This window comes from Salmo trutta, chromosome 9, assembly GCF_901001165.1.
Source record: "Salmo trutta chromosome 9, fSalTru1.1, whole genome shotgun sequence".
In the NCBI taxonomy this organism is placed as follows: domain Eukaryota; kingdom Metazoa; phylum Chordata; class Actinopteri; order Salmoniformes; family Salmonidae; genus Salmo; species Salmo trutta.
Window position 1 is genome coordinate 32,812,720 of NC_042965.1, and position 24,114 is coordinate 32,836,833.

Here is a 24,114-nt window from a genome sequence, read left to right on the forward strand (position 1 = left end):
ATATAGGCCTAGTCACTGTATGGTGGTTTAGTAGCTGGCCTATTTTGGCATGAGAATGCTGTTGGGTGTACATTTTTATTGTTGAAATGAATTCAACCTTCTGGCCCAATCTACACTGAACAAAAATATAAACACAACATGTAAAGTGTTGGTCCCATATTTCATGTGCTGAAATAAAATATCCCAGAAATGTCCCTTTGCCAATTTTCCTTTGCATTTCTCCTTTGCCAAGATAATCCATCCACCTGACAGGTGTGGCATATCAAGAAGCTGATTAAACAGCATGATCATTACACAGATGCACCTTGTACTGGGGACAATAAAAAGACACTCTAAAAATGTGCAATTTTGTCACACAACACCACAGATGTCTCAAGTTTTGAGGGAGCGTGCAATTAGCATGCTGACTGCAGGAATGTCCACCAGAGCTGTTGCCAAAGAATTTAATGTTAATTTCTCTACCATAAGCCACTCAAAAGTTGTTTGAGAGAATTTGGCAGTATGTGTGGTTGTGAGGGGGCGAGCGGTTTGCTGATGTCAACTTTGTGAACAGAGTGTCCCATGGTGGGGTTATGGTATGGGCAGGTATAAGCTACAGACAATGGACACAGTTGCATTTTATCAATGGTCATTTGAATGCACAGAAATACCGTGACAAGATCCTGAGGCCCATTGTGAGACACATTTTTTAAAGGTAACTGTGACCAACAGATGCATATCTGTATTCCCAGTCATGTGAATCCATAGATTAGGGCCTAATGAATTTATTTAAATTGACTGCTTTCCTTATATGAACTGTAACTAAAGTAACATCTTTGAAATTGTTGCAGGCTGCGTTTATATTTTTGTTCAGTGTAATAACATCGTTTGCGAGCCTAAGACCCATCCATCTCTTCATGTAGTGTTGTAGTGCATCTTGTCGTGATGTGTGCTTTGTCCTATATTTTTTAACCCCGCCCCCAGCCCCCGTCCCCTTTTGCCTTTTTGTAGGCTGACATTATAAATAAGAATTTGTTCTTAACTGACTTGCCTAGTTAAATAAAGGTTAAATAAAACAAATAAAAAATCCACCCGCGCAGTCACAACGAACGTGGTCACCAACGGGTCATCACTAGTTACCTCAGCCACAAAGACAAACCCCGCCTATTTCTACAATATGTCTTCTTAACATTTGATTTTAATCCTAACCCTATCATTTACCCTAACCTTAAACACACTGCTAACCTTATGCCTAATCCTAACCTTAAATTAAGACCAAAAAAACCATTTTTGTTTTCATGATATTTTACAATATATCCAATCCTGACTTTATGGCTGTGCTATCTAGAGGAAACACTCCAAGTGGGGCCAGGGCAGGTAGCGATTGGACCGTCTGGATGTCTAACGCTTTTTTTGGGTCGGGGGGTGTAGGAATAAGTGATCCAGCCTTCTCTCCACAGATGCTGGGTCAGTTATATACAGTCATTGGTTTGAAGCAGTTTGTGAATATATCCAATTATTGAAGGGTAAATCAGTGGTAGCCTATTTAATTGAACTGTGGAAGGCTGGAATTTATTTTCGTAGTTAGCAACGACACCAGTATCTTAAAGATGAACCGCCACGTAAATGATCGCTTCATTTTGCTTTTACGTCAACAACTTTACTGATAGGCTACATTTAGCGACACACGGTGTTTTTATTGGATATATGCTATATTTTCTATTTTGGGATGGATATCGATCTCATAAGGTGATTTGAATACAGCCAACTGCATATACGGCGGACAAGCCCTGCGGGCACTGTAGCATCAACCGTTTGTTGATAAACACGAATCCTTTCTCATACAGGACCACCTCCGGTGCATTGATGCACCCGTTTCAGTGGTTTAACGGTGAGCGTTCATTTTTCTCTCTGATGTTTACCGACATTTTATGTGTTAAATGCGAAGGACTATTCAAGGGTTATTGGACTATAAAAAAATACTTCATTTATTCTATTTGGTTGATATTTTTAATTTGCCAATAATGAAGGAGATTGAATACATAAATATTATTTTGCATTACAAGGTATGGTCGTTTTCTTTAATTGTATTAGCCTACAGTTGAATATATTTGTTCCACTATGGCTTTCAAGCGGGATTGGTCAAATTTAAATGGCAATTTTGAAACTGGTAGTCAAGGCTATCAATCCGTTATTTATTCACTCAGTCATATTCTATTTATTCAGTGCTCTTGCTATCAACGTTTATTGACTATAGGGGATCCACTCAAACTGGGCTTGACCTGTATTGCTATTTCAATAATTCATCCCTTCATTATTTGTCATGTAATCTCATTGCTTTCTTATTGCTGCTTGATGTTCCTTGTTCATGATTCTTACAATCCTCTGCAACTTTCATGTAATCTCATTGATTCTCTTAGAAAGAGCTATGGTGAACTTCAAAGTGGTGTGGTTGGAGAATGAAGATGTTTAGAATTCACAACATTTCTTCATTCTCTTAATGGTCCAGTGTTTGGCTAGTTCAAGTATTTGTACTTTTCTTTTACATTCATTTTGCAGCACTCAAATGTTTTAATTTATAAACTATGAATATAGATTGGAGTGCACATGTTATTCTGAGATATCTTGGACTGAATATCATGCCTAGATCTATAAAATATATGCAGCCACTGTTTGACAAACATGGACATTTGGAAGATGTTTAAAAAGAAACATGTTTCTGATTTAAAGGCTCCATCAGGGTGCAGACCAAGACAAGGTTTGCCAGACCGTTTGGCCTCCTCTGAATGTCATGCCAAACACTCCTCACAATATCAGTGTTGTTTCCATGGCCTTGACACAACCTTTCGTGACATTTAGTGATGATTGAATTTGAGGAGGAGAATCTCCATACTCAGCCAATACCAGGATCTATTATTATCTCTTTAGGTCACAATACAGAGGTGATTTGTATTCCTGGAGAGTTACTGTATATCTCTGTAGCCATAATAACATGACAATGACAAAGGAGCTGGAAGTGGAACCAGACTGGCAACCAGGCAAGTATATCCTCATTCTGTAGGCCAGGAGATTAGAATTCCATGCAACTACAGGAGGCCTACAAAATGTTACCTGCTGTGGCCAGGAATGATAGGATACAGAAAAAACATATGCTATTAAATTGGCTGATACCACATTACACGTATCTACTAGTATTCGGCATCACTAAATGCCATCTATGGCAGTATACAGCTGGTTTAGAAACCCTAACATGCTCCCCAAATGAGAGTACTTATGATCGGAGGTTTTTAAGAGCAGGTGCAGAGGGTGGACCTTCAGCAACCCTCATGGCTGGGCTAGATAAGTGGTTGTGTCTAGTGTCTTACATGTACTGTACACAGACTGATCTGCGTGTGCTTCTCATGTTTTATTTCTCTTGAAAGCACAGATGAATGCTTGTGCTCATGTGAGCTGATTAATATTTGATTAAAGCTCTGTTTGTAAAAGGAGGCAGCAGTAAAAGCCTTGTGTGAGTGTAGTCCTCAAACCTCTCCTTAAATCTGCAAAAGTCATTACTACCCAGGTGAGTCACCTTTTATGAAAATGTTACTGGCTCATTGAGAAATCAGCTCAGTTCTAGAATGAGAACATTGGTGCCACAGTTCTAGATTTACAATGTTAGAATAGAGGAGCAATTCTGGACTGAGAATGTTAGAGCAGGGGAAGAGTTTTAGAATGAGACTGTCAGAACAGGAGAACAATTCTAGATTCAGAATATATAACAGCAGGAGAACTGTTCTGCATTCAGAATGTTAAAGCAGGGTTCTCTATGCATCATCTGGCTCTGGTGCCATGGCAATGGGTGTCCCTCTGGAGAGTGCCAATATAGGTCATTGGTCATGGGGGGCTCCTCTCACAGTCAGTCAGCTAGTGCACACGCACACACATACAGAGGCATTCATGTACGACCCACATTTGAGTCTGAGTGCAGAGGCATCACAGGTGATATGTTTCATCAACTGTGAACAGATATGAATACACAGACAAGGACTCTCTTTCTACTTCTCTCTCTCAATGAGACTGTGAAGAGCTTTCTCTCTCTTTACCTCTTTTTCTCTCTTTACTTTAGCCCCCCCCCCATGAAACAACCTCTGTCACACACACACACACACACACACACACACACACAGGGCCATGTCAAAAAGACGTCCTCTTAACAGAGGAATAAGATTGCTGGGTGAGTCACTGTGTGTGTGTGTTCAGAACTAGACCAACCTATAATTATCTTTATCCAGTTTACCACTGTTCTCTATGATTCTCCACTCTCCTTTTGACATGTCCAGATATGATGAGAATGCTATAACCACACAGAAACAGTGTCACGACACCAACCAAAAACAAAGAGACAATCGACCTGGTCTCATTCACGACAGTAACCCTAGTCCACCTAGAGTTCAGCTGTAGAGGAGTGTGTGTGTGTGTGTGTGTGTCACTGGCATATTGCTCTAAAAACGTTGATGACAGTAAATCTCAGTAAGATAAAAATAATGGTGTTCCAAAATTCCATCTAGACACCGTTGCCCTAGAGCACACAAAAAACAATGCGTACCTCGACCTAAACATCAGCGCCACAGGTAACTTCCACAAAGCTGTGAATGATCTAGGAGACAAGGCAAGAAGGGCCTTCTACGCCATCAAAAGGAACATAAAATTCGACATACCAATTACGATCTGGCAAAAAAATACTTCAATCAGTTATAGAACCCATTGCCCTTTATGGTTGTGAGGTCTGGGGTCCGCTCACCAACCAAGAATTCACAAAATGGGACAAACACCAAATTGAGACTGCATGCAGAATTCTGCAAAAATATCCTCTCTGTACAACGTAAAATACCAAATAATGCATGCAGAGCAGAATTAGGCCGATACCCGCTAATGATCAAAATCCAGAAAATAGCTGTGTCACGACTGATTTGGACTGGCGGATAGGCGGAATCAAATGCAGGAGACAGAGGTGCTGGAGGTGAGTCTCTTTTAATACAACTGACACACACAAACGCCGAAAAGCACAGGGCGCTATACAAAGTTCACGTATTTTGAACTGCGCCCATAAAACACAAAATATAATTACAAGGCGCAAGGAGCGCAGCCGGTAACTCACTCGACAAAACTGTCGGTAACACAATGTAGACAATAAACAATCCCGCACAAAATCCCAACTGAAAACACACATTAAATAAGTCCCCACTAATGACATACACAAAACAGGTGCGGAACAGACAGACAAAACTAAACGACACAGAAACAATGATCGGTGGCAGCTAATAGGCCGGCGACGACAACCGCCGAGCGCCGCCCGACCGAGGAGGGGCGCCACTCTCGTTGGAACCTGTGACAGTACCCCTCCCCTGACGCGCGGCTCCAGCCGCGCGCCGACGCCGGCCTCGGGGACGGCCCGGAGGGCGAGGCGCCGGCCGATCCGGTCGGCGACGGTGGAAGTCCAGCAGCATAGAGGGGTCCAGAACGTCCGCCGCCGGAACCCAGCACCTCTCCTCCGGACCGTACCCCTCCCAGTCCACGAGGTACTGCAGGCCCCCTACCCGACGTCGGGAGTCCAGGATGGCTCGGACTGTGTACGCCGGGCTCCCCCCGATGTCCAGGGGGGGCGGGGGGGCCTCCAGCACCTCACTGTCCTGCAGCGGACCAGCTACCACCGGCCTGAGGAGAGACACATGAAACGAGGGGTTAATACGGTAATACGAAGGAAGTTGTAACCTGTAACACACCTCGTTTATCCTCCTCAGGACTTTGAACGGCCCTACAAACCGCGGACCCAGCTTCCGGCAGGGCAGGCGGAGAGGCAGGTTCCGGGTCGAGAGCCAGACTCTATCCCCCGGGTTAAACACGGGGGCGTCACTGCGGTGGCGGTCAGCGCTCTCCTTGTGCCGTTCGCTCGCCCTCCTTAAACATTCCTGGACCGTGTTCCAGGTCTCCTGAGAGCGCTTCACCCATGCCTCCACCGCAGGAGCCTCTGTCTGGCTCTGTTGCCATGGCACCAGGACCGGCTGATAACCCAGCACCACCTGGAAGGGTGACAGATTAGTGGAGGAGTGGCGCTGAGAGTTCTGGGCCATCTCAGCCCATGGCACGAACTGCGCCCACTCCCCTGGCCGGTCCTGGCAATACGACCGCAGGAACCTGCCCACGTCCTGGTTGATGCGCTCTACCTGCCCATTACTCTCGGGGTGGAACCCCGAGGTCAGGCTGACCGAGACCCCCAGCCTCTCCATAAACGATTTCCATACCCTGGATGTAAACTGGGGACCCCGATCAGATACGATGTCCTCGGGCACCCCATAGTGCCGGAAGACGTGAGTGAACAGGGCCTCTGCGGTCTGCAGGGCCGTAGGAAGACCGGGCAAAGGGAGCAGACGGCAGCACTTAGAGAACCTGTCCACAACGACCAGGATCGCCGTGTTCCCCTGAGACGGCGGAAGATCCGTAAGGAAATCCACCGAGAGGTGAGTCCAGGGCCGCTGTGGAACAGGGAGGGGCTGTAATTTCCCTCGAGGTAGGTGCCTAGGAGCCTTACACTGAGCGCATACTGAACAGGACGAGACATAACGCCGGACATCCTCAGCCAAGGTGGGCCACCAGTACCTCCCCTTCAGGCCCCGCACTGTCCGTTCCACCCCAGGATGACCCGAGGAGGGTAGAGTATGGGACCATCGGATCAGGCGATCGCGAACACCAAGCGGAACGTATTTCAGGCCCACGGGACACTGCGGTGGAGTAGGTTCTGACCGACCCGCCCGCTCGATGTCCGCATCCACCTCCCATACCACCGGTGCCACCAGACAGGAGGCGGGAAGTATGGGAGTAGGATCGATGGTCCGCTCCTCGGTGTCGTAGAGACGCGACAGTGCGTCAGCCTTCCGGTTCCGGGAACCTGGAATGTACGAGAGAGTGAAGTTAAACCTCGTAAAAAACATGGCCCACCTTGCCTGACGGGGATTAAGCCTCCTCGCTGCCCGAATATACTCCAGGTTACGGTGGTCGGTCCAGATGAGAAAAGGGTGACGTGCCCCCTCAAGCCAATGTCTCCACACCGTCAAAGCCCTGACCACGGCTAACAGCTCCCGGTCCCCCACATCATAATTGCGCTCCGCCGGGCTCAGCTTCTTAGAAAAGAACGCGCATGGGCGGAGCTTCGGTGGAACGCCCGAACGCTGCGAAAGCACAGCTCCTACCCCAGCCTCGGACGCGTCCACCTCCACTATAAATGGCAAAGAGGGGTCCGGATGCGCCAGGACAGGTGCATTGGTGAACAGAACCTTCAGACGATGGAAGGCTCTGTCCGCCTCTGCTGACCATCGTAGCCGCACCGGGCCCCCCTTCATCAGTGAGGTATAATGGGAGCTGCTACCTGGCCAAAACCCCGGATAAACCTCCGATAATAATTAGCGAACCCCAAGAACCGCTGCACCTCCTTCACAGTGGCTGGGGTTGGCCAATTACGCACGGCCGTCACGCGGTCACACTCCACCTCCACCCCCGAGGTGGAAATGCGATATCCTAGAAATGAGACGGCTCTTTTGAAGAACTCACATTTCTCAGCCTTGACGTATAGGTTATGCTCCAGCAGCCGCCCAAGCACTCTACGCACCAGGGACACATGCTCGGCGCGTGTGGCGGAGCAGATCAGGATGTCATCGATGTACACCACCACACCCTGCCCGAGCATGTCCCTAAGGACCTCGTCCACAAAGGATTGGAAGACAGCGGGAGCATTCTTTAACCCATACGGCATGACGAGGTACTCATAATGGCCCGATGTGGTACTAAATGCGGTTTTCCACTCGTCTCCATCTCGGATACGCACCAAGTTATACGCACTCCTGAGATCCAATTTCGTGAAGAAGCGCGCCCCGTGAAATGACTCCACTGCCGTAGCAATGAGAGGTAGCGGGTAACTGAAACCCACTGTGATAGCATTTAGACCTCTATAGTCAATGCACGGGCGCAGACCTCCCTCCTTCTTCTTCACGAAAAAGAAGCTCGAGGAGACGGGGGATTTAGAGGGCCGAATGTATCCCTGTCTCAAGGACTCAGTGACGTATGTATCCATAGCCACTGTCTCCTCCTGAGACAGAGGATACACGTGACTCCTCGGAAGGGTCGCGTCGGCCTGGAGGTTTATCGCACAATCCCCTCGTCGATGGGGTGGTAATAGAGTCGCCTTCGTCTTACTGAAGGCGATAGCCAAATCGGCATACTCTGAGGGAATGTGCACTGTGGAGACTTGGTCTGGACTCTCCACCGTAGTCGCACCGATGGAAACTCCTATGCACCTACCTGAGCACTCCCTCGACCACCCCGTAAGAGCCCTCTGTCTCCACGAAATCTGGGGGTTGTGTGTGGCTAGCCAGGGGATTCCCAGTACCACTGGGAACGCTGGGGAGTCAATGATGAACAGGCTGATACGCTCCACATGACTCCCCCACGTCTGCATAACCAGTGGCACGGTGACCTCCCCTACTTGGCCTGACCCTAGCGGTCGACTATCTAGGGCGTGCACAGGGAAGGGGTGGTCCAGCTGAACCCGGGGAATCCCTAACCTCTCAGCTAACCCATGGTCCATAAAACTCCCAGCTGCACCTGAATCGACTAGCGCCTTATACTGGAAGTGAGGGGAAAAATTAGGAAAACAAACGGAGGTGTACAAGTGGTCGACAGGGGGCTCTGGGTGTGGTTGGTGCGGACTCACCTGGGGGGCCGAAGCAGTGCTCTGCCTGCCCTCCGAACTCCCAGAGGGACCTCTCCAGCACCGGTCCACAGTGTGTCCTCTGCGTCCACATCGGGTGCAGGAGAGACCCCCCCCTCCGGTCCTCCTCGGTGCAGCCCCCCCTATCTCCATGGGCTGTGGAGCGGGAGGACTGGTAGGTGGAACGAACAGGCCCCGACTGGAACGTCCCCGGGCAGCCAGCAGGTTGTCCAATCCAATGGACAAATCCACCAGTTGGTCCAGAGTGGAGGTGTTGTCCCTACATGCCAGCTCCCGGCGGACGTCCTCGCGAAGGCTGCACCTATAGTGGTCTATTAGGGCCCGCTCGTTCCACCCCGATCCAGCGGCGAGAGTCCGGAATTCCAACGCGAAATCCTGAGCGGTCCTCGTCTCCTGTCTCAAATGGAATAGTAGCTCACCCGCCGCCCTGCCCTCCGGGGGATGATCGAAAACCGCCCGGAAGCGGCGGGTGAACTCAGGGTAGTCACCCCGGGCCGAGTCTGGACCATCCCAGACCGCATTGGCCCATTCCAGGGCTCGACCCGTGAGACACGAGACGAGGACGCTCACCCTCTCTTCGTCGGAGGGAGGTGGGCGGACGGTCGCCAGGTACAGTTCCAGTTGGAGGAGGAACCCCTTGCACCCAGCGGCCGTCCCATCGAACTCCCTGGGAGGTGAAATCCGGATCCCGCTGGCACCCGCTTCAGTGGATGTAGGTAGGGGCGCAGGGTGAGGGACCGGAGCTGGTCCTGCTGGGGAGGCACTTCTCTCCCATCTCTCCAACCGGGCCAACACCTGATCCATGGCCGAGCCTAGGCGGTGGAGGAGGCCGGCATGCTGGGAGACCTGCTCAGCCATGGATGGCGCTTCTGCTCCTGCTGACTCCATCAGTTTTTTGGTGCGGGATTCTGTCACGACTGATTTGGACTGGCGGATAGGCGGAATCAAATGCAGGAGACAGAGGTGCTGGAGGTGAGTGTCTTTTAATACAACTGACACACACAAACGCCGAAAAGCACAGGGCGCTATACAAAGTTCACGTATTTTGAACTGCGCCCATAAAACACAAAATATAATTACAAGGCGCAAGGAGCGCAGCCGGTAACTCACTCGACAAAACTGTCGGTAACACAATGTAGACAATAAACAATCCCGCACAAAATCCCAACTGAAAACACACATTAAATAAGTCCCCACTAATGACATACACAAAACAGGTGCGGAACAGACAGACAAAACTAAACGACACAGAAACAATGATCGGTGGCAGCTAATAGGCCGGCGACGACGACCGCCGAGCGCCGCCCGACCGAGGAGGGGCGCCACTCTCGTTGGAACCTGTGACAAGCTGTTAAATTCTACAACCACCTAAAATGAAGCGATTCCCAAACTTTCCATAACAAAGCCATCACCTACAGAGAGATGAACCTGGAGAAGAGTCCCCTAAGCAAGCAGGTCATGGGGCTCTGTTCACAAACACAAACAGACCACAGAGCCCCAGGACAACAACACAATTAGACCCAACCAAATCATGAGAAAACAAAAAGATAATTACTTGACACATTGAAAATCATTTTTTCAAAAACAGAGCAAACTAGAATGCTATTTGGCCCTAAACAGAGAGTACATAGTGCCAGAATACCTGACCACTGTCACTGGCCCAAACTTAAGGAAAGCTTTGACTATGTTCAGACTCAGTGAGCATAGCCTTGCTATTGAGAAAGGCCGTCTTAGGCAGACCTGGCAATCAAGAGTAGACAGGCTATGTGCACACTGCCCATAAAATGAGGCGGAAACTGAGCTGCACTTCCTAATCTCCTGCCAAATGTATGACCATACTAGAGACTCATATTTCCCTCAGATTACACAAACCCACAAATAATTAAAAAACAAATCCAATTTTGATAAACTCCCATATCTATTGGGTGAAATACCACAGTGTGCCATCACAGCAGCAATATTTGTGACCTGTTGCCACAAGAAAAGGGCAACCAGTGAAGAACAAACACTATTGTAAATACAACCCATGTTTATTTATTTTCCCTTTTGTACTTTAACTATTTGCACATAATATGAGATTTGAAATGTCTTATTTTTTTTGGAACTTCTGTGAGTGTAATGTTTACTGTTCATTTTTATTGTTTATTTCACATTAGTTTTTTATCTACTTCACCTGCTTTGGCAATGTTAACATATCTTTCCAATGCCAATAAAGCCTCTTAAATTGAATTGAGAGAGAGCTTACTTTGTTTTCTTTCGTTGATGAGTTATTATAAATATATCAGAGGTCAATGAATTAACAGTCTGTCTCATGGAATAATATCTCAGATTTAGTTAAAATGCCACCCAAAAAATTCTGTGAATTGAAGTGGCTCTAGTTCAAACTTGCAGTAGGGTTCATTTGACCTGGCACACACAAAGACCTCTCTCAGTCAGCCTACCCGTGTCTCATTAATTCTCCACAGTCAGCCTTCCTCTCTCCCCCACAGTTCCTCTCCCTGTCCTGGTTCTATCTTACCCCCCTTACTTTAAATTGGTCATCGACCGACTTGAATGCTTCAGTGATAATGTGGTCTAATAGACACACACATACAGATGGGCTACAGACAACACACACACACACACACACACATGTGGGCGGACTAACCTTCTCTGCATGGAATTCATTGGTGAATATATGCACATAAAAATAGAATCAAATGATCTCATAGTTCTATTTCTATGTAGATGCGTGTCTTTGATGTGTAAGTAGCAATTTAGGGGGAATGGCCAGAGCAGTCCCTCAACCCTGCCGTTAACGGGCAAGCACACTCCATCCTGAAACAGAAAGGTCTTGGCAGAAGCATTAGTACACTTCTCCGTCCTATTCAACAACTCATGTACACCAGCCTTGGAATTGGACATTCTGTTTGTCTTCTTGGCCTGTTCTACTGAGTTGATTTAATTTAAATGCAGTTGACCACCACCTTTCAGGACCTTGTATGTTTTGTCGGAGTATTCCCTTGTTTGTCTTTCTTAATCAAGGCTTCCTGCAGACATCAAGCCAATTTTTCCAAACAATGCTGCCAAATAGAGGACTCTCATATTGTCCTGAGAAATGTAAACCACTTTAAATTGATATGAAATAAAGGCCCTGATGTGTAAAACAGTTAGACTTTTCTCTGTGTTTGATGAACGAGTGTCTTTGTGGATATTTTGGGAAGGCGTAGAAACATCAAAAGCTACATGACGTCATTCATGTCTTCCAAGACATTGTGCATTGTTTATAAATCAGTTAGTCAGATCTTATCTATATTCTGCTATTAATATGGTTTATTTTATTGCGAAACAAGAAAGGAATTTAAATGAATTGAACAGCTTAAATTGCTTTTTCAACAATGCCATTATGTCTTATTTTCTTTGTTTTATCAAACAATTAGTTCTGTTGTAAGTCTTAGAAATCAGGTTATGCCTTGTATGATGTAGACTAGTTGCCTAGATACCGTTGTGTACCATTGTCTTGGAGCAGAGATGCCATGCTCTTTCATGGAGTGTAGACGCCATGTTCTTTAATAGAGTGGAGATTGCATGGTCTTTCATGGAGCAGCGATGCCATGTTTGTACTTTCTTTGAGAGAGAGTGAGGTATAGACAGGTGTGTGTGTGTGTGGTGTGTGTGTGTGCGTGCTTTCGTCTGTATCAGAGATGGACACAGCTGCAGCACTGGCAACCCTGACCCTCAGCTGTGATGGCAGTGTGTGTGTGTGTGTGTGTGTGTGTGTGTGTGTGTGTGTGTGTGTGTGTGTGTGTGTGTGTGTGTGTGTGTGTAGTCTAAACCCTATATTTATTACCTTTTTAACATGCCTCTGTATTCTCAAAATTGTACTTGTTGCCTCGGCAGGATTCATTCTCAGCACTCTGAGGGTGCTGAATGTGTCAGACTATAACTGTGTGCTTCACCCCTCTGTAGGGTATTTATTTGTTTCTAACACAGTAGACTGTGTACTTATCATCTGTGGAGGATGCCTCTTTAACACTATACTTGTCCCAATGGTGTTTCTATGGTCATAACACTACACTTGTCCCCTGTGTAGGGTGCTACTATGTTCTAACCACTTTTCTCGTCCCCTGTGTAGGGTGCTTCTGTGGTCTGGGACTGGTCTACTCCAACAAGTCGTGCACCATGCCTCCCATCACCTTCCAGGACCTGCCCCTCAACATCTACATGATCATCTTCGGAACAGGCATCTTCATCTTCATCCTCAGCCTCATCTTCTGCTGTTACTTCATCAGGTGAACTTTGTACAGAGTGGAATAGAATAGTGGATCAGAGAGCCTGTTGGCTGCAGACGAGGGTAAGAGACATCCACACAGAGATGCTGTCAGTGCGGTCCACATGCTCACCTCTGTGATACCTTTTCCTGTTGAGAGAGAGAGAGGTGACATTTCCTTCTGTTGACAATGAACTCTCTGATAAGCTGAGGGGACGACTGTGAGGAAATGAGGTGGCAGGAAGCTGCCTGCCACAGTGTGAGGACAGACGTCACCGGAGCTAGGGGAGCGGGGTTCAACGTAACACCCTTGAGAACACCAAAACCCGCTGTATATTATTGTACATGTGACTTAAGTGTGTACCGGTATTGTATTTTCTGCATTGTTATATGGTGATAGGCTAAAGTATACAGTACCAGTCAAAGGTTTGGACACACCTACTCATTCAAGGTTTTTTTTCTTTATTTGTACTATTTTCCACATTGTAGAATAATAGTGAAGACATCAAAACTATGAAATAACACATATGGAATTACGTAGTATTAAACAAATCAAAATATAAACGTCCCTTTTTCAGGACCCTGTCTTTCAAAGATAATTTATAAAAATCCAAATAACGTCACAGATATTCATTGTAAAGGGTTTAAACACTGTTTCCCATGCTTGTTCAATGAACCATAAACAATTAATGAACATGCACCTGTGGAACGGTCGTTAAGACACTAACAGCTTACAGACGGTAGGCAATTAAGGTCACAGTTATGAAAAAACACAGTTATGAAAACCACTAAAGAGGCCTTTCTACTGACTCTGGAAAAACTCCAAAAGAAAGATGCCCAGGGTCCCTGCTCATCTGCGTGAACGTGCCTTACGCATGCTGCAAGGAGGCATGAGGACTGCAGATGTGGCCAGGGCATTAAATTGCAATGTCTGTACTGTGAGACGCCTAAGACAGCGCTACAGGGAGACAGGACGGACAGCTGATCGTCCTCGCAGTGGCAGACCACGTGTAACAACACCTGCACAGGATCGGTACATCCAAACATCACACCTGCGGAACAGGTACAGGATGGCAACAACAACTGCCCGAGTTACACCAGGAACGCACAATCCCTCCATCAGTGCTCAGACTGCCCGCAATAGGCTGAGAGAGGCTGGACTGAGGGCTTTTAGGCCTGTTGTAAGGCAGGTCCTCACCAGACATCACCGGCAACAACGTTGGCTATGGGCACAAACCCACCGTCGCTGGACCAGACAGGACTGGCAAAAAGTGCTCATCACTGTCGAGTCGCGATTTTGTCTCACCAGGGGTGATGGTCGGATTCGCGTTTAACGTTGAAGGAATGAGCATTATACCGAGGTCTGTACTCTGGAGCGGGATCGATTTGGAGGTGGAGGGTCCGTCGTGGTCTTGGGCGGTGTGTCACAGCATCATCAGACTGAGCTTGTTGTCATTGCAGGCAATCTCAATGCTGTGCGTTACAGGGAAGACATCCTCCTCCCTCATGTGGTACCCTTCCTGCAGGCTCATCCTGACATGACCCTCCAGCATGACAATGCCACCAGCCATACTGCTCGTTCTGTGCATGATTTCCTGCAAGACAGGAATGTCAGTGTTCTGCCATGGCCAGTGAAGAGCCCGGATCTCAATCCCATTGAGCACGTCTGGGACCGGTTGGATCGGAGGGTGAAGGCTAGGGCCATTCCCCCCAGAAATGTCCAGGAACTTGCAGGTGCCTTGGTGGAAGAGTGGGGTAACATCTCACAGCAAGAACTGGCAAATCTGGTGCAGTCCATGAGGAGGAGATTCACTGCAGTACTTAATGCAGCTGGTGGCCACACCAGTTACTGACTGTTTCTTTTGATTTTGACCCCCCCCCCCATTTGTTCAGGGGCACATTATTCAATTTATGTTAGTCACATGTCGGTGGAACTTGTTCAGTTTATGTCTCAGTTGTTGAATCTTGTTATGTTCATACAACTATTTACACATGTTACGTTTGCTGAAAAGAAACGCAGTTGGCAGTGAGAGGATGTTGAGTTTATTTTATATTTGAGATTCTTCAAAGTAGCCAACCTTTGCCATGATGACAGCTTTGCACGCGCTTGGCATTCTCTCAACCAGCTTCATGAGCTAGTCTCCTGGAATGCATTTGTTACAAGTTAATTTGTGGAATTTCTTTACTTCTTAAAGCGTTTGAGCCAATCAGTTATGTTGTGACAAAGTAGGGGTGGTATACAGAGGATAGCCCTATTTGGTAAAAGACCAAGTCCATATTATGGCAAGAACAGCTCAAATTAGCAAAGAAAAATGGCAGTCCATCGTTACTTTAAGACATGAAGGTCAGTCAATCCGGAAAATGTCAAGAACTTTGAAAGTTTCTTCAAGTGCAGTCGCAAAAACCATCAAGCGCTGCGATGAAACTGGCTCTCATGAGGACTGCCACAGGAAAGGAAGACCCAGAGTTGCCTCTACTACAGAGGATAAGTTTATTAGAGTTACCAGCCTCAGAAGTTGTAGTCCAAATATATGCTTCAGAGTTCATGTAACTACACATCTCAACATCAACTGTTCATTAGAGACTGCGTGAATTAGGCCTTCATGGTCGAATTGCTGCAAAGAAACCCCTACTAAAGGACACCAGTAAGAAGAAGAGACTTGCTTAGGCCAAGAAACACAAGCAATGGACATTAGACTGGTGGAAATCTGTCCTTTGGTCTAATCAGTCCAAATTTGAGATTTTTGGTTCCAACCGCTGTGTCTTTCTGAGACGCAGAGTAAGTGAATGGATGATCTCTGCATGTGTGGTTCCCACTGTGAAGCATGGAGGAGGAGGTGTGATGGCGTGGGGGTGCTTTGCTGGTGACACTGTCAGTGATTTATTTAGAATTCAAGGCACACATAACCAGCATGGCTACCACAGCATTCTGCAGCGATACGCCATCCCATCTGGTTTGCGCTTAGTGGGACTGTCATTTGTTTTTCAACAGGACAATGACCCAACACACCTCCAGGCTGTGTAAGGGCTATTTGACCAAGAAGGAGAGTGATGGAGTGATGCATCAGATGACCTGGTCTCCAATCACCCAACCTCAACCCAATTGAGATGGTTTGGGATGAGTTGGACCAAGGAGTGAAGGAAAAGCAGCCAACAAGTGCTCAGCATACAGTTGAAGTCGGAAGTTTACATACACCTTAGCCAACTACATTTAAACTCATTTTTTCACAATTCCTGACATTTAATCTTAGTACAAATGTCCTGTCTTAGGTCAGTTAGGATTACCACTTTATTTTAAGAATGTGAAATGTCAGAATAATAGTAGAGAGAGTGATTTATTTCAGCTTTTATTTCTTTCATATCATTCCCAGTGGGTCAGAAGTTTACATTCACTCAATTAGTATTTGGTAGCATTGCCTTTAAATTGTTTAGCTTGGGTCAAACGTTTCATGTAGCCTTCCACAAACTTCCCACAATAAGTTGGATCAATTTTGGCCTATTCCTCCTGACAGAGCTGGTGAAACTGAGTCAGGTTTGTAGGCCTCCTTGCTTGCACATGCTTTTTCAGTCCTGCCCACAAATCTTCTATGGGATTGAGGTCAGGGCTTTGTGATGGACACTCCAATACCTTGACTTTGTTGTCCTTAAGCCATTTTGCTAAAACTTTGGAAGAATGCTTGGGGTCATTGTCCATTTGGAAGACCCATTTGCGACCAAGCTTTAACTTCCTGACTGATGTCTTGAGATGTTGCTTCAATATATCCATAAACCGCTTCCAGACTAATCTCAGATAGACATGGTATTTCATTTCACTTTGTGTATGCTTGTAAATCATTTATTGTTCTATATTCATCAGAGTAGAAAGCGAGCGAGGGAGAGAGAGTGGTCAATAGAGAAGTGGGGATATTGTCATTGTTCTGACAACTCGGTTAATATTTGTTCAGCAAGTGTGAAAGATGAACTGTTTAATTAACTGCCATTTTGAATATGAACTCCTAAGAATGCACACTGGGTATGTGATTCTCTGTATGGCCAAGTAAATATTTACCTGTAGATAATGAATCACATTGTCAAAGCCAAATTGTTACACACACACACACACACAAAATGAGTGCCCTGCGCTTCCCAGGCCCCTAAATAATTTTCCAACTCAAACAATGGAGAGCAGATCTTTATCACTTCACTAACTGTGTCTCTTATTTTTAGGGTCCTTGCTATGGCAGTTTTTTTTTACACTTGTGTTTGCGTGCATGCATTTAATCTGCCCCAAAATGACAGGACATTTGTATATAGCCCAGCCAAGCATTATAGTTGTTGTTTTGATCAATTTAGTGTTGTTGATGACTGATAACATTGCACCATGTAGAACAATGTGAGGATATTTGCTTTATATACATGGAGTTTTCCCAGGCCTTAAAGAATGTAGTGAGCTGGGTAGACATGTGCACACGGTACAGTGAAATGGTTGCTTGCTAACTCCTCAACAATGGAGTACAATAACAATATCAATCAAGAAAAACAGTCCAAATACTGAAGTAAAAAAGTAACAAGTAGTAACAAAAAGTAGAAAGAAACTAGTATGTACACCAGTGGCGGTCGGTGCTGTTTAAGATGAATGACAGCATATTGGATGACTGTCATTCATATTCCATTCAATGTAACATCGATAGCTTTAGGCTTCTACATGATACAAAAATTTTCCCTGTACCCATCATGAGGTTGCTACAACCTAGCCTATGACTGAACGTTTACAACGTAGGTGCACAGGTGGAGATCATTTTCAGTAATCAAGGTAAGAGACCTTGGCACATTCAATACCGCGTTGAACACTCTTGCCTGCATCTAGCAGATCTAGGGTGTAATCATTAGTCCAACAGTTGCAAACTAGAGTTTCTATTGGACAAATTCAGGTATGTTTATCCCCGTTTCGTTCCGTTTAAGAAATGTTTTTGAATAGAATCCCCTGATCACATGCAAACAACTTTCATAACCGCCACAAAAAACAGGATGACCAATTTACTCCTTGTATATGTAATTCCTTCTCGCAACTATCTACGCGCTCTCACCTTTTCCCTTCTCTTGTGGACTTCAGTGCACAACACATCAGCTGTCTGTGACCAGGCGAAAAAACACTTTCCAAGCCAAACGTTCATGTTATGACTGCTAACCACTACACACAGCCTACATCATTGTCATAGTCTACATAGCTACTAGAACTAACACATTGGTAAACCAGCTACAATCATGCAGTACAGTCAGCAAGCAGTTTACACCGGCAGGCCACAGTGGCAATAAATACCTTGACTTGGAGAAGTTCCAGTGTTGGATAGCCATAGCCAGCTAGCTAGCATAGCATCCCTCTTTGTTTGAGCCGCGTGTTTGAGTAGCCTAAACTAGCAAGCTAAATTGTGAAACTAAAAAAATAAAAATACAACCAAATATACTGTAGCTATCTTTTTTCTTTCTCTTGCTTCTTTTTAATTTTGGAAGAAACTTTAAAACTTTTTCTTTCTCTCTTTGAGTCAACTACTCACCACATTTTATGCACTGCAGTGCTAGCTAGCTGTAGTTTATGCTTTCAGTACTAGATTAATTCTCTGATCTATTGATTGGTCGGACAACATGTTAGTTCATGCTGCAAGTGCTCTGATAGGTTGGAGGAGGTCTTCCGGAAGTTGTCATAATTACTCTAAGTCTATGGAAGGGGATGAGAACCATGAGAATGAGAGTGGCGCAATGAACTAACATGTTATCCACCTGTGTTGTCCTAGGTTTGTATTGAAGTCAGAGGAGGACAGATAGCTGTCCTCCTGTTACACCATGGTGCTACCCTACAGAGTGCTGCTGAGGCTACTGTAGACCTTCATTGCAAAACAGTGTGTTTTAATCAATTATTTGGTGATGTGAATATATTTAGTATAATTGTATCTAAAAAGTAAGCTTTTTAAAAAAAAAAATATTGTTTCACAATTTTTATGAAATTCACTGAGGAGGATGGCCCATCCCTTCCTTCACTGATAATATACAGTATGATTGATTTATCAAAATGAAGACTATTTTATACAAGTAAAGTCAAGGCTACATTCACTGATACCCGTACCACCATTTGATACAATTGTAAATCATTTTCATCTGAAGGTGTACTACCTTTACTGCTCTGACCAATAAAAGCACAGTGATTGATTTGATTTCTGGGTTTCTTGGGGGACTGGGACCGCTTGCAAAAACATACTCTTACCAATGACATACAGTAGGTCATCTCTAATGGTTGTACTTTGTTTGTTTGTTCACCTACAGTAAACTAAGACACCAAGCCCAGAGCGATAGGTTTGGCTACAGAGAGGTGGTTTTAAAAGGAGATCCTAAGAAGTTGAATCTCCATGGGGTAAGAATACAATCTACTTTACGTTACTGATTGTGAATATTTACAATGTCTGTCAATCTTAGTAACAATATCTGATGCCACCTCGCGTCTCTCTCTCTCGCTGCCTCAATCTTTCCCTTCTTTTGTCTCCTCTTTCTTCCCATTGCGCCACTCTCGTTCTCGCTCTTGCTCCCTCAACATATCCTTCCCTGTGTCTCCTCTGGTCGTGTTCCTGTCTCTGTCACTCTTACAGCAGACGTGTGCTGTTTGCCTGGAAGACTTCAAAGTCAAAGATGAGCTGGGAGTGTTGCCATGCCAACATGCCTTTCACAGGAAGTGAGTACCATATTAGGAGGAAGGAGGTCACCGCCATTCATTTCAGTCAGCACACAGTTTTTGAATGGAGAGATGTGTCACTGACATACCCACAGTTATGAAATGTTTCCAGGTCACAGGAAGACAATACTTGCCTGACTAGAGGCACCTCTTGGTAAACACTGAATCCCATTTGAAGCCCTTTAATGTGCAACATTGTTTTTCTTTTTTTAGATATTCCAGAGCGAGAGAGAGTTCCCTTTGTCATGATCCGTTACTACCTTTGATGTCATTAATTGGACTTAATATTACAGATGTTTCCTTTGTGATAATAATAATAATTTTGGAGGGTACTTATATTTGTCCCCCCCTGCCAAAAAAAAGTGCATATCACAACTCTCCCTGAGACATCCTTCAGAGAGTGGGGTCAGGGCCAGGTTAGGAACTGCCAGATGCCTCATAATAACTGTCAGATGCGTCATAATAACTGCCAGATGCCTCATAATAACTGCCAGATGCCTCATAATAACTGCCAGATGCCTCATAATAACTGCCAGATGCATCATAATAACTGCCAGATGCCTCATAATAACTGCCAGATGCCTCATAATAACTGCCAGATGCCTCATAATAACTGCCAGATGCCCAGAAGTAAAGCCAAATTTGAAATGTAATGTTTTTTTGTTGTCATTTAGCCACTCTTATCCAGAGCAATTAGGGTTAAGTGCCTTGCTTGAGGGCACATTGACAGATTTTTCACCTAGTCAGTTTGGTGATTTGAACCGGCGACCTTTCGGTTACTTAACCACTATGCTACCTGCATTGAATACATGGAGCAGGGTGGGATAAAATCGCATTAAAACACAATTTAAATGTATTTTCGGAAGGGCTATGATCACCATTCATGTAATACATTAAATATATACAACAGATGGTATTGGGGAGAAATTTCATAGTATGCTTATCTCTGTATGTTCCTAGGGGCCAGGGTCTGCAATCATTTTTCTCCATGTCGGCTTATGGATTCAAACTAGCAACTTTCCGGTTACTGGCCTAACTAACGCTCTAATCGCTAGGCTATCTGTTGCTCTAAATGTCAACAATTACACTGAATTTGACAGATTCAGCCTTTGTGATGTCATCAATTATACTGAATTTTACAGGTGTATCCTTTGTGATGTCAAAAATTAAAATTACTTGGAATGTTTAGCAAATTATACAATTTCTGTGTGTTTCTTAGGTGTCTGGTGAAATGGCTGGAGGTACGCTGTGTGTGCCCCATGTGCAACAAAACCATTGCAGGACCCCCAGAACAGCGCAACAGCATAGGAACACTACTGGACGAACTTGTGTAACCTAACAACCAGTACGGAGTGGGCACTGTGAGCTGGTGTAACCTAGCAACCAACAGAAAGTGAACGCTTTTGTCTGGTGTATCCTAGAAACCACCCACAGATGACTGTGAAATGGTGTAACCTAACTACCCCCTGGAGAGGACTGTGAGAGCTTCTGTTACCTAGCAACCAACACAGAGCTGCATACATGAGTCTACACCACAGACAGTCTCCGGCTACCCACACTTCACCCCGTCACTCTTTCTCTTTGTCTCTGACTGTCTCACTCTTTTTCTCTGTCTTTCTCCCCCTTTTTCTCTCACTAGCCTTCTCTGTTCTTTCTGTCACGCTCTCTAGTTCTGTCTTTCTTCTGTTGTCTCTTTGATCTCTCTCTGACACTCATTTTCTCACCTTCTCTCTTTTCCTCTCTTTCTGTCTTTTACTTCCTCAGATGTGAGTTCTAGTTCCAAACTCAGCAAGAGGGAAGAGCTCCAGACAGCTGGAGAGTGGAGGCAGTTGATTTGAATGTGTAAAGACAAGAGTGGAACTTTAAGAACCATGGTGTTGAGAAAATACAAAGTGATGTTCTATGGGCATGTGTGTGTTGTGTGTGTGTGTTGTCGCACAGAGGAGTCTGTTTGGGTTTGTCACTTGTTATATTTCTTTTTTTGTTTATAACATGTTTGTTTTCTATTGTTGTACATGGACCAAGGCAATGTGAGCGATGTGCATCACCCTCTCACCACAACATTTTTGTTCTTGGCTGAAAGGTGTTTGTTTTTGATATATTGCACTCTGACACTCTGTGTTTTATATACCTCCTGCCAACCAATGTGTGTATCGCACTGCACAGGTGGTTTAGTGAAACATGCTCACATGTTTAGAACCTTGCCTGACACCTGAAGACTCGTTTTAGCTCCCAGCATTATTGCCTAGGCTTTAGCTCAGTAGACTATTGTGGTTCTGAAATGTGGTGACAGCCTGAATTTGATACCTAGCCTGAATTTGATACCTAGCCAATCACATTAATAGATTGAGGTATCTAAGAACTCAAAGGCAATACACCTGCTGTTTTCTGTCATATTACTGGTGCAGTATACCTGTGACATTACTTTTATAAAGCAAAGGGTTCTTCGCAAGTTACAGTAGTTTAGAGTTTCAATGTTGTGTGATTATACCTCCACAACTCCATCCGATGGAATATAGCATATGTCATTTTTCTCAGTATGTAATTCTATTTCTCTTTGAAGAATATGCTTTCAATTTTTTTTACGGGATGTTTAATGGCTCCTTTTCGCACATCTCTGTGAAATAATCTGTATTTTAAAACTGTTTTACCAGTCGAACTCAAACCAAGTAAGCACTGCTTAAATTGAGCACTACTCCTCCCTATGCAACTGGGTCCTGGACTTCCTGACGGGCCGCCCCCAGGTGGAGAAAGTGGGCAACATTACCTCCTCGACACTGATCCTCAACACGGAGGCCCCACAAGGGTGTGTCCTCAGTCCCCTCCTGTATTCCCTGTATACCCACGACTGACAGTTCCAACTCCATCATCAAGTTTGCTGACGACATGACAGTAGTAGGCCTGATCAACAACAATGACGAGACCGCCTACAGGAAGGAGGTAGGCACTCTGACGGCATGGTGCCAGGTAAACAACCCCTCCCTCGACGTTAGCAAAACAAAGAAGCTGATTGTGGACTTCAGGAGGAACCAGGCTGTTCTCATCAATGGGGCTGCCGTGGAAACGGTCAATAACTTAAAATTCCTTGGCGTTCACATCTCAGAGAAGCTGAAATGATCTAACCACATGGACAAGGTAGTGAAGACGGCACTACAGCAACTCTTCAACCTCAGGATGCTGATGAAATTCAGCCTGTCCTCGAGGGCCCTCACAGTGTTCTACAGGAGCACCATCGAGAGCATGTTGTGGGGCTGCATCACAGCCTGGTACGACAACTCCACCGCCGCAGACCGCAAGGCTCTTCAGAGGGTGTACATGCAGCCAAACTGCCCTACAGGACACCTACAACACCAGGTGTCGCAGGAAGCCAAGAAGATCCTCAGGGACCCCAGACACCAAACCATGACCTGTTCTCCCCGCTTCAATCACTCAGACATGGCAGTACAGAAGCATCATGGCAAAAACTGAAAGACTGGCCAATAGTTTCTACCCTCAGACCATCAGGCTGCTGAATAGCCACCACTAGTCAGCTACCAGCCCCCCCCATCCCACCCGAACAGACTTTTATTCTGCCCCCCACACCAATGGCATTTTCACTGTTGCTGTTGTTAATATGTATATTTTAAATTGTATTGAAATGTTGATTGTTTTTATTGTGCTCAATGGTCATGCGGCTGCTCCCCCTATGGTCATTCCACCCCAGCCCCTCAACAGTCTCTACCTCCACCCCAATGGACATTTATTTATTCATCACTGCTACACTTATTATGATGTGTGTATATAGTGCTATTTATATTGTTGTTATTTCTATTTCATCATTTTATTTCACTAGTCCTGCATGTTGGCGCTCGAAGACTTTCACTGTACCCTGCAATCCCACCTGCAAACCCACCTACAACCCTGTACATGTGACTATTAAACACCCTGAATCTCTACCACTCCCCTGGTCTCTGTATTTTATCTGTAGTGGGGAAATTCAGAAAGTATCCAGGCCCCTTCCCTTTTTCCACATTTTATTACGTTACAACCTTATTCTAAAATGGATTAAATTACATTCTTACTCATCAATCTACACACAATGCCCCATAATGACAAAGTGGAAACAGTTTTTATTTTATTTTAGCAAATGTATTAAAAATAAGAAACAGAAATACCTTTATTTAACTAAGTATTCAGACACTGCTTTGAGATTAGAAGTTGAGCTCAGGTGCATCCTGTTTCCATTGATCATCCTTGAGATGTTTCTACAACTTGTTTGGTGTCCACCTGTGGTAAATTCAATTGATTGGGCATGATTTGGAAAGGCGAACACCTGTCTATATAAGGTCCCACAGTTGACAGTGCACGTCAGAGCAAAAACCAAGGTCAAAGGAATTGTCCTAGAAGTCCGAGACAGGATTGTGTCGAGGCACAGATCTGGGG

General features: G+C 45.3%; 1 protein-coding gene across 2 annotated transcripts; it reads left to right on the forward strand.

The window, feature by feature from the left end:
* The first annotated feature begins 746 nt into the window (after positions 1–746).
* On the forward strand, positions 747–23,627 carry rnf122 (ring finger protein 122). 2 transcript variants are annotated; one of them, XM_029763511.1, is made up of 6 exons: positions 747–1,728; positions 1,827–1,870; positions 12,858–13,014; positions 19,290–19,377; positions 19,610–19,692; positions 20,912–23,627. In XM_029763511.1, the coding sequence occupies exons 1-6, from the start codon at positions 1,709–1,711 to the stop codon at positions 21,024–21,026; spliced, it is 507 nt and encodes a 168-aa protein (XP_029619371.1). In that variant the 5' UTR covers positions 747–1,708; the 3' UTR covers positions 21,027–23,627. The 2 variants fall into 2 exon arrangements, with proteins under 2 accessions (XP_029619371.1, XP_029619372.1); XM_029763512.1 differs by having other exon boundaries at positions 19,613–19,692.
* Positions 23,628–24,114: the final 487 nt, after the last annotated feature.

What these genes read in the sequence shown, in the direction of transcription:
- rnf122 (XM_029763511.1), top strand. Translation starts at nt 1,709, where the DNA reads ATGGATATCGATCTCATAAG. An exon ending in ATGGATATCGATCTCATAAG is followed by an intron (nt 1,729 to 1,826) that starts GTGATTTGAATA and finishes TTTCTCATACAG; the next exon opens with GACCACCTCCGGTGCATTGA. An exon ending in CAACATGCCTTTCACAGGAA is followed by an intron (nt 19,693 to 20,911) that starts GTGAGTACCATA and finishes TGTGTTTCTTAG; the next exon opens with GTGTCTGGTGAAATGGCTGG.